The 11,142-nt window shown below is 40.4% G+C and overlaps 1 protein-coding gene across 1 annotated transcript; it reads left to right on the forward strand.

Moving 5' to 3' along the window:
• The first annotated feature begins 300 nt into the window (after nt 1-300).
• On the forward strand, nt 301-9,560 carry LOC110062346 (ras-like protein 1). The gene is made up of 7 exons (XM_020769221.2): nt 301-490; nt 3,390-3,540; nt 4,045-4,063; nt 4,954-4,973; nt 6,655-6,882; nt 7,935-8,030; nt 8,756-9,560. Exons 2-7 carry the CDS (start codon nt 3,457-3,459, stop codon nt 8,888-8,890), a joined length of 582 nt encoding a protein of 193 aa, XP_020624880.1. The 5' UTR covers nt 301-490; nt 3,390-3,456; the 3' UTR covers nt 8,891-9,560.
• The last annotated feature ends 1,582 nt before the right edge of the window (nt 9,561-11,142 follow it).

Genomic DNA, 11,142 nt, shown 5'->3' on the forward strand with positions numbered 1-11,142 from the left:
CACAGCCCATATTTTCTGAAGCTTCCCAAACGGTATGGCGCGAACCATTTGATTTTCCAACTGGAATTTCCGGTTTCCAGATGGCTGAGAAGTTGGACAAAAAATATCGATTTTCTTTGAGGAAATTTACTATCAACACAATATGTCCGAGGTATATATAAGACTTCGTAATTTTTTGTCGTACACACTTCTTAAAAATTCACTTTGTCGGTGCGCAGTTTGTAATCCACAGGGAAACAAACAACAACTTTAGCACGTGTGCAGCTCATTGCTGATTGGTGATGACGTCATGTATTTTTGTACAAGACTGTTTTCAAGTATTTACCGAGGGCAGGTTTAGGATGCTGAGGGTTTTCCATTGAATGGAATTTGCAGCTGTTCTAGGTTTTAAGTCGCGTTTTTTTTACGTCTTTAGTTGTTTTGGTCGAATCCTTGCATCGCCCTTCTTACAAGCTCGGAGCAAGCGCGAGGCTTCGAACTGTTTGAGTTGGTAAGTGAAGCTTCCTACTTCCCTTCGACCAAGTTGTTTTTCAAACATGCTAATGAAGAACTGTTTTTGATCATAAGTTAACGTGCACGAAACCTCGCAGTTAACATGATTTTCACTAAGCGAAAAAATGCAATTCCTGTGCTGTAAATTAGAAGCTTATCGGTAACTGATCAGGGTTATAAAACACGTAAACTTGATGAATTCTTTGATACCGTAATTTCGTATCACATTATTTTAATTTTCCCTAACGTCCTTTGTTCTACAGAAGCATTTTCTTCAACAGTGATACCTTGCTAAAATATTTAGTAAACACTTATTATTTTTTTTCAAAGCGAGGTTGGCTTAGCTTTGTCAAAGATCTCCATAGCTTCAAAATGGAGCGAATATATATACAAGGAGTGTTCACCACGAGTCACTGCTTTTGTAGAACAGTTTATTAAGTTTAGCTTATTTCTTCCCTTAAGACTAATTTTGTATACCGCACGTAAGCTTTAGATTAATTGTGCTGCAATCGAAATGGCAAGTTCAGTCTTTGGGGCAGATGGGCAGATATAAAGTATGGGCTAAATTTGTCCCGATCAACGCCATGGAAGCCTTTCAGAGACAAACATGGACATGTTCAGTTCACTGATATTATTTCCGCGTCCTTTGATTTTTGAGAAGTTTGGGAGAGCCGTGAGAGTTTGTTATTTTGACCTGCTTCAGTGCTGTACAATTGACATGAAATTCAATATGACAGCAGTGAATAACATTATTAATAAATACTTCCAAGGGTGTCTTCACTTCTTAAAGTGATACTGTCAAATACATGCAAATTTTTATGCATAATTTGCTAACTAGGTCAATTGCTTACAAGTGAGGGGGAGAATTCCATTGTTTTTTGTCTTCTAAATCAGTGTGATGGCAAGTGCGACACCATGTAATGCGTCTATCAATAGGGAGCTTAAGCAACACTGAGGCCAACGCCTAGTCAAAAATGAATTTATATTGTATCAGCGAAATTCCAAATTGTCTAGATCTGTTCAGCGGGTAAAATGGGTAAAATCAGATCAAATATCCCTGCCTCAGCATAGCGCCATAGTGTGTTGTCCTGTAGGCCTCCATTCATTTCAAGAGGGTCATAATTTCTCACTGTCAGTGGATGTAAAATATTAGAATTCCTACGGTTTATTATGCAATCTCCACAAAGTGAGGTGTTCCATCAATTTATATTGAAAGTGAGTAGTGAGAAGTAGTTGTTTTATTCATTGATATGGTTCCATTCCTCCTTGCCCCACCCCTGGGGCCCAGACTGTTAATCTAATTCCCAAGGGTGAGGAAGGCAATCAAAGTCAAATGCCCCACATATGCCTGGGATCTCCTCCCCCCTGCACCCCTTGGGTTTAACATTGATAGGCACATAATGCCTAGAGGTTCAAAACTATTTTACCTGACATGGCATCTTCATCTCCTACTATTCCTACTTTATCTCCTACTCCATGTACAAATTAATTGAAATCAACCGGCATTTTTCATGTATATTACCAGCCATGACAGTATGATCAAGAATCATTCACCATTTAATTTAATTTAGGGGTGGTGAATCGTAAGTGTGAGACTTATTGTGACAGCAAGACTAGCATTTCTCTTTGTGAGCCCAAAGACAGCCTGAGACTCCAAGACAGCTTTATTAAAAAATTGAGTCCAAGATGCACATAGAAGCTTAAAAAGTGAGACTGCGAGATCCGTGAAATTTGACTAAAATTTTGCGAGAACTAGAGTTTTTGAAGGACCATTTGCCACCCCTTGATTTGTTTCCCCAGTTGTGTTACAGGGGCGGGAGAGGAGACACAAGGATGGGGTTTTTTGGAGAGGAGAGGGACTTGTTGCCGGGGGGTGGGGGCAGGGGGCTCCCATGTGAAAAGGTCTCACTTAGGGGAATAAATCAAGGATTCTTGTCTCACTTGGGGTGTTCATGACGAAACGCCACTATTTTTAGCTGTCAAAATATCTATTACGGTGCACTCAAAGAAATAATAATGTTAAAAATGTTTAAAAAAATGTTCTTATTTCCTATTTTGGGCTTGATTTCCACTGGTCTCTCAAGTCCAGTCTAGTAGCCGGGGCTCCCTTCCTGAGCAGGGGCTGGTAATTGAGCCTATTCCATTTTATTTGGTATCATTTAGGTATCAAATAAACCTCGAGCCACACCCAGATTGGTCTCTGTTAGGGGTTTAATTCAAATTTCCTGACAAGCATTCCCGACCTTTTCATATGGGAATCATCTCCGAGAGGCGCTTGCTATCATGGGAACCTCTCTAAGACAGACACCATCCAGACTGGTCGCAGTTGCCTGTCTTATAAAGGTGTCTGTTAAAAGAGCGCTGACTTTTTATCAGTTTGCCATGAGAATTGTACAATTATGACTAAATGTTCCAAGAATAATTATTGCACATGCTATGATCAGATTATGTCTCGTCAAAGTTTTTTTACCACATCTGTGATGTTATGTTAGACTAGAATGCATGCAGATTGCCTTACAACTTTGAGTGCTGGTAATTTCTGAAATATTTTATGAAAGGAGTGATAATCGAGCGTTCTTGTGATTGTTGAGTTGTATTAGCACATTAGAATTTTGAAGTGCAAGAAACACTTAGCTGTACTTCATGTTTCTCTACAACCTATTATTTAAAAAAAAAAAACCTGCATGCTTGAACTATAACTCAACAGTGCAGTCAGGCACATTTACTATTACCCTACTGGGGGACTGCAGAAAACATTATCATGTAAACCACAGTAATTGAAGAGATGGACATGGATGATTGAATATTTATTAAGTAGAAAAAAAAACACTTTTAAAGGCATTGATTAGTTGAAATAAACGTATGTAACGGGTAGTTTTGATTTCTCTTTCTGTAAGGTTTTGCATCCTTTCAGTGGTGGATGGAAAAGTGTTTTAGTCAAGCGATCAACAGTAGCTGAGAGTTATGTTTCGTCTGTGTGTTGTTGGAAGTGGTGGAGTTGGCAAGAGCTCTTTAACCATTCGATACTTGAAGAATGAGTTCACTGAGGTAATTTAAATTAGACACATTTCATGCTGTTTCTATCTCAAAAACAACTTTGAGAAGGTTGTTACTTTTGTCTGTGGTGGTAAAAGTTAATGATTTAGCATTAATCTCGTCATCATCATTGTCTTTTGCCAAAGATGCTTAAAATTGTCTTCAAGGATCTTACAAGATTTTGCAACAAATTTATTTTTTGGTTCCTTAAAATCCTTGTGGATCCTAAAGGATCCAATTATTTGCTTGCATGATCTTTGTGTTCTTTTGAGATCAGTCTAAGTTCTTACAATTTCCTTTGTTTTACGCATCCTTGAAAGATCCATCTTTGTGGACATTTGGCAGGTCTTTGAACATCTTAAAGATACTGCAAGGTGTTCCCTCGGTTTCCCCATCTTCTGGCTTTCTCTGCTCTCCTGTATCTTCTTCCAGATTGCTCTTGGTCTTGGTACTGATCCTCTTTCCAAATTACATTGATTACACACTCACCTTATTTTTGTTTTATTCATTTTTCAGTACTATGACCCCACATTAGGTAAGGCTGACAGGGTTGAAGAACCACCTTAAAGTGTATATGACACTTTTTTTCCCGCTGATTCTGGTTGTCAATAATGTTAGAAAAATGGTTGTAAAGTTTTAAGATTGTGAGAATATTTTGAAACCCCTTTTTTTCATTCAAAATACGCCTGCTTTCATCTTGAAATTGTCCCAGAGATCACACAGCCAAAATGTCACATGATTTGCGTCTGTGACGTCACTGTGTTTGATAAACAAACCAATATGGCTGAAAACAAAGGGAAACGTTTGAAGCATGAGCCTGGTCGAAAATTAGCATTACTAGCTAGCAAATCACTGGCACATTTGAAGCCATGTGCAAGAGAAATGACAAGGCAGCTTCCCACAACAGCAATGTTATCAAACACTGTGACTTTACAAACACAATTCTCGTCTCCAGTTTCCCGGGACACTTTTATAGGGAAATTGGCTGTATTTTGGCTGCAAAAAAATCATCCTAATTATTATTTTTTTTGCATTTTCAAAACAGTATTCGTTTATTACATATATCAAGGAAGGAAAATACTTTAAGAAAATTTTTGTGTCATATACACTTTAAGTTGGTAAAAAAGAAAGTGAACAGGGCTACAATGCATGGACATTGTTACTATTAAATTAATAACTGTGAATTTGCTCCTGAGAAAATCCTAAATATTTTATTTGGTTACTATTAGAAAAGTACTACATGTATTATAACATTAATTATTTTATCTGTGATAATCCTTTCACATTTGGGAAACAGGTTTGCAAGAGAGACCTGTTAACAGCATTTACTTCATTTAACTTTCTTTTTAATAATGGTAGCTTTATTTGAAAGTGAATATAGTAAAATTATTTTGTTTTCTCTCTTTTCATATGTTTGGTGATCAGAGGAGACATACAGAAAGGAGGTATGTATTAAATATTATAAAATTCCCTGGAAGAAAGTACATGCTTAAAGCTAACTAGCAAAATGATTATCTGTTGATGTACTTGCTTGAACAATGAGAATTTAGATTTTGTTAGTCATAATAAATGAGTAATTTCTATTTATTTTCCTATTCGTATTTCTACTCTCCCCTGGATGGGATATTAGTCCATCACAGGGTTACCCCCAGCATTAAATTCGCCAGTACCCATAAATACACCTGGGTGGAGACAGACATCGAGAGTCAAGCATCTGACCCAAGAACCAATGTGGTAATAATATTCTAAGTTGCATTATATCTCGGAAAGCAGGGTTGCCACAGGTCAGGAAAAGTTCTTCAATGTCAAGGATAAGTCAAGGAATTTTATTTTGAGTCAGGAAAAATTGACATTTTGAAGAAAAGTCAGGGAAAATTAAAATAGTTTAATAGGGCTGATATAATACTGTTGAAGGCTGGAAGAAACATTTGTGGTCATTGGCATCTCAACCATATTTTTACTCAGTGAAGAAGTAACATTTGTTGAAAACTTGTCAGTCTTATGTCCCAGTGTAAAGGAGGGCTGTAAGTTGAGGCCAGAGGCCGCTACTAGATCTGACATTTTGTATTTATTTGGTCAGGGAAATTTTATTTTGATCAGGGAAAAGTCAGGGAATTTTGAAAAGTCATGTCTGTGGTAACCATGAGAAAGGCCTTGGAACATGAAACTTGCCTTACTGATTTTTCTTCTGATAAGTTAATAAAGATGGTAAATTTTAAGCTCGGTAATGAAATGTGAAGGTGAATTAATCAACATGACACGAGTGTGGGACAAAGAAAAATTCTGAGTCCCCGACAGGAATCGAACCCATGACCTCCCAAACACCGGGCGGGCGCTCTATCCACTGAGCTACGAGAACTCATGGAGAGCGAGGTCATTTAACTGAGTTCATATATGATAGGTTCATATATGATATATGAACTCAGTTAAATGACCTTGCTCTCCATGAGTTCTCGTAGCTCAGTGGATAGAGCGCCCGCCCGGTGTTTGGGAGGTCATGGGTTCGATTCCTGTCCGGCACTCAGAATTTTTCTTTGTCCCACGCTCGTGTCATGTTGATTAATTCACCTTCACATTTCATTACCGAGCTTAAAATTCACCATCTTTATTAACTTATCACTACTCACAATGAATTCGATAGCGTTGATCCTAGCAGTATGCAGGACACCTATCATATATGAACTCAGTTAAATGACCTTGCTCCATGAGTTCTCGTAGCTCAGTGGATAGAGCGCCCGCCCGGTGTTCGGGAGGTCATGGGTTCGATTCCTGTCGGGGACTCAGAATTTTTCTTTGTCCCACGCTCGTGTCATGTTGATTTTAAAATTCACCTTCACATTTCATTACCGAGCTTAAAATTCACCGTCTTTATTAACTTATCACTACTCATGATGAATTCGATAGCGTTGATCCTAGCAGTATGCAGGACACCTGTCATATATGAACTCAGTTAAATGACCTTGCTCTCCATGAGTTCTCGTAGCTCAGTGGATAGAGCGCCCGCCTGGTGTTCGGAAGGTCATGGGTTCGATTCCTGTCGGGGACTCAGAATTTTTCTTTGTCCCACGCTCGTGTCGTGTTGATTAATTCACCTTCACATGATTTTTCTTCTTTTTCAAATTCTAGATTGAATATAATGGTAAGCTGTATGATGTGGAAATAATTGATACAGCAGGACAAGAAGAGTATAGTTCATTCCGTGACTCGTCAGTGGCCACCGGTGATGCATTCCTTGTGCTGTTTGCCATAAACTCTACATCAAGTTGGCATGAGCTTAAGGATCTAAGAAGCAAAATTATTCAAGATCGCCAACAGATTTCAAGTATTCCTATGGTCATAGTGGCTAATAAATTGGTAAGTTCCATTGCATAGTTATCTGTTATGATCTTACTTTCTCTATTTAAACAATAGAGGCTGATAGTTACCTCAGAAATTTGATGTTCTTAAAACAAATATGTTAGTTTTAAGAACTTCAGATTTCCATGGCACAGCTATGAGAGCGATAGTTTGAGATTTCAACATTCTATTGTCTTTATTGTTCACCACTAAACTTTCTTCCTTGTGCCAGTTCAAAAATCATGTTGAATAATTTATTTTCAACTTTTTTGGATGAAAGGTGTGAAAGCTGAATGTAGAATTTAAAAAAATGAAAACAGACACTATGGCACTATGGACAGATGTCTCTCCACCAATGAACACTATCATGTCATATGATCAATTTAAACCAATAAGAATTGGAGAAAATTTAGAGGTGAACTATAACTCCACATACACTGTAGGACACTTTTGGCATTGCTAATCTTAGTAATATGCCAAACATAAGTGTCACTGATGTACCTAGTAGATGACCAAGTTCACCAGAAGTCCCTTGTGGCCCAACAGTTATATTGTCCTAAGAGCTGAAGGGGTGGTGAATAGTGGTGAATGTGAGACTTTACGAGAAGTCGAGACTAGCACTTTTCTTTGCGAGCCCGAGACATTTCGACCTTTTTTTAATTGTGAGACTGAGACTTCAGAGTAGTAGGGTTACCCTCATCTCATTCCTCGTCATGTCCCGCAGGACAGCTAAGGCCATAAGGGTTACCCTTCCTCCTTGTTAACATGGCCTAAGATTTTGTTGTTTCACATGGGAAAACCTGTGTGATGTGTATTTACCAAGTCATGTTATCATGCTGCACATGACAACCATAAGGGAAAAGTGACATTACACATGAACTATATCAATGTATCCTGTAGAATTACATGAACTGCACACAATGAGTGGAAAGTGAGAAAAAAATCACATTTTTGTTTACAATAATTGAAAGCTAAGAAGCCTGAAAATTCTCAAAAATAAATACAGTCATGGTTTCGGTGGGTACCACTGTGTTACTTGCTCAATGTTGTGGTCATTGTTGTTTTTGCAGGATCTTGAGGGCGAACGAGAAGTGAATAAAGAGGAAGTGCTGGAATACTGCAATTCTTCTGATGTCAATGTTCCTTTAATTGAGACATCGGCAAAGGTTTGTTCCCCTACTGCAGTCCATTTTAGGCAATATTTAGTACCCATTGCCATTGGTACAAAAGCCAAGGAGGGATTCCAACTCTTGACTCCCGACCCCTGACTCCCGACTCCCCTCTCCTCACTCCTGACTCCAAGCCCCTCACTCCTGACTCCAAAGTCCTGACCCCTACTCCCAAATTCAAAATATATAGGCCTCAATTTCTGAAATGCAACTTATTTCCCTGGAAATCAAGTCAAACTTAGCCACGTCAGAAGTCAGAAGTCCCTTCTGGGCTTTCGTACATAGGCATGCTGAAGGTGCATTGGCCAGCTGGTTAATGTGCTGGATTCCGGATCGAGCAGTCTGGGTTCAAGCCCTGGCTGGGGTCACTGCATTGTGTTCTTGGGCAAGGCACTTAACTCTTAAAGTGTCTCTCTCACTTCCCTGCACCAGGTGTATAAATGGGTGTTGGTCAGTTAAGCACTGGGGGTACCCCTGCTATGGACAAGGAGCCAAGCTACCCCCAGTTTTCTTTGTGGATTCCAATAGCCCTTGCTATCATCTACTTTTTCCACATGGTTGTAATCTTTGTATTAAGTACGCACCATCCTTAGGCAGCCTCGCTCCCAGGGTCTCATCTTCCAGAGCAAGAGAGGAGGATGGGAAGATTAGGGGCCCTGGGAATGAGGTTGCATCATTAAGGTAACTAAACTTGACTTAGAAACCTTTTTTATCTTTTTCAGACTGGTTTGAACGTAGAGGAATCATTTCAGCTTATGATGCAGCAGATCCAACGAATTCAACCAGCGCTGTTAGAAAGAACTGTACCGAAAAATCATGGAAAACCGCCGAAACCAGAAAAATGCGTTTTACTCTAGGATTAGTAGATAAATATAATTAACAGTATGAACTTTTGCAGTTTAGCAAAAAAACAAAACACTTTTGATACTGATCACATTGCCGAGGAGAGCGAGCTTCCACATTCAAGTTTCCCAGCTCAGCTTTCTTCGGGTCTTAAAAGGGTATTGTGTACCTTGAAAGGTTTAATACTCCTAGAATTTTCAATTTTAGTTTATCGTGTTGGAGCCTTTAGTAACAAGTGAAGGTTAATTGGGACGTTTCTGCCCTTATTTATGTCGCGCTATTCAGCAAAAAAAAAAAAGGGCGGAAGATCTCACGTGGTAACTTTGTACTTAGACTACGAGTAGTCCCTCTTTCGCTTAGTCGTCGTGCGTGACGCGAGAGATGACCTCGAGAAAAAAATGGCCGCGCGAAATCCTGGGGGCGAGAAGCTTTTCGCGCGCTTCTTGCCCTCAGGATTTCGCGCGTCCATTTTTTTCGCGCGGTTTTCTTCCCGTCACGCGTGACGGACTAAGCGAAAGAGGGATTACTCGTTGCCTACTTTGTAATGTGAGTAGTATGCGACCCATTCGAGGCCATGATGTGAACTATCTGGCCATGGCTAACATATGGAGAAGGAAATGTATGAAAGACTTTCGTGGTAACTTAGTTTTGAAGTGTTGAGGTCATTAGATTTATTTCTGAGAATGGCTTCCTTGCGTTCCTTTAGTTGGGGCGTAGCGTCAAAAAGCGGCGAGCGAAAAAAGGAGAGGTTTGGCAACGCCCTTCTACCCTATTTTTTCATGCGCCATGTTTCGCGCCTCGCTTAAAGTATTTGAACGCCTGGAAGAGATTAATATGACAGGAGGGGGAGGGGAGGGGAGGGGAGAGGGGGGGGGGTACTATTAGGTTGAAAAGTCCACCCAAGAATGTCAATGTTCATCTCAGATCGACAGACCAAAAAGTGTCCTTTTTCGCTAGTTTTGTTTAAAGAAAGAGAAATTTTAAAATACTGTTACATTGGTCTTCAAACTTTCAGTCCCGGTGAAGCAAACTGGTTATGGGGCGAAATGATCGGTTACCTAATATCCTTTGTCAGCTCTCTCGTCTCCTTGGAGGTCTATCGTTAATATTTTCTTTCAAGTGCCCTTCGAAGAGAAAGCGTGAGAAAATAGACTACTTTCGATGCAGTAAAATTCAGCTTGATAGCAAGGCCTAGAGGACACAAACAAAGGAAATGAATAAACATGCTCGTTCAATTTCCTTTGTTTTGTGTCCTCTAGGCCTCACTGCCAAGCTGAATTTTAATATATCGAAAACAATCTATTAGGAAGAGATCACACCTTCGTTTCCTTCCCAGGCCATGCACGAAAAGCTTGGAAGGGCACGGGGAGAGAAACCGATACAGTCCAGTCAAAAATCTATCACCTTCAAGCAACTGCCTATTTACCAATCAAAACTGTCTATCGCTCTCGTTCGGAGAGATGGACGGTTGTAAAGGGAATTAGGGTCCATATTTGGTTCCTAAATAGCACGGGCACACGCAAGGGCCAGCGCAACCAAAGTCCATCACGGACGACAGGAACTGCTTAACACGGACAGGCACAGCTTAACAAGGACAGGCACAGCGTCACACGGACAGACACAGCGTTACACGGACAGACAGCGTAACACGGAAAGGCACAGCTTAACACGGACAGGCACAGCTTAACACGGGCAGGCAAAGCGTATCACGGACAGACAGCGTAACAAGGACAGGCACAGTGTAACACGGACAGACAGTGTAACACGGACAGACAGCTTAACACAGACAGGCACGGCGTAACGTGGACAGACACAGCGTAACACAGACAGGTACAGCGTAACACGGACAGGTACAGCGTAATAAGGACAGGCACAGCGGTTTCTGTAGCAGAAGCGGTTTCTGTAGCATGTAGCGACTAGGAGTATTTCTGCTCGCCCCTGGATGAGATGCTAGTCCATTGCAGGGTTACCCCCAGCATTGGGTAACCCGAAAACACTGACCTCCGGTCCGCGGACCCCCTCTACGGACCAGGTCCGCGGACTACCCTACGGACCGGTCCATTGATTACCCCTACGGACCCCCTCTACGGACCACCCCAAAAAAGGTAAAAATAATAAATAAAGATTTCTCTTATGGGTTGTCTAATAGATTACTCGTGTCGGTGATTTTTCGAGAGTTACACAGTCACTGCGCAAATGCAACAGACTTGGGTTTTTAACACTCCTCCCCCGCAAAAAAAAAAATGCGCTAAAGCTGTTTTCAGCG

The sequence above is a fragment of the Orbicella faveolata genome, unplaced genomic scaffold (assembly GCF_042242905.1).
Source record: "Orbicella faveolata isolate gen_17 unplaced genomic scaffold, um_ofav_v1 contig_14, whole genome shotgun sequence".
NCBI lineage: Eukaryota > Metazoa > Cnidaria > Anthozoa > Scleractinia > Merulinidae > Orbicella > Orbicella faveolata.

What these genes read in the sequence shown, in the direction of transcription:
- LOC110062346 (XM_020769221.2), top strand. Translation starts at nt 3,457, where the DNA reads ATGTTTCGTCTGTGTGTTGTTGGAAGTGGTGGAGTTGGCAAGAGCTCT. An exon ending in AGGAGACATACAGAAAGGAG is followed by an intron (nt 4,974 to 6,654) that starts GTATGTATTAAA and finishes TTCAAATTCTAG; the next exon opens with ATTGAATATAATGGTAAGCT. An exon ending in TAATTGAGACATCGGCAAAG is followed by an intron (nt 8,031 to 8,755) that starts GTTTGTTCCCCT and finishes TATCTTTTTCAG; the next exon opens with ACTGGTTTGAACGTAGAGGA.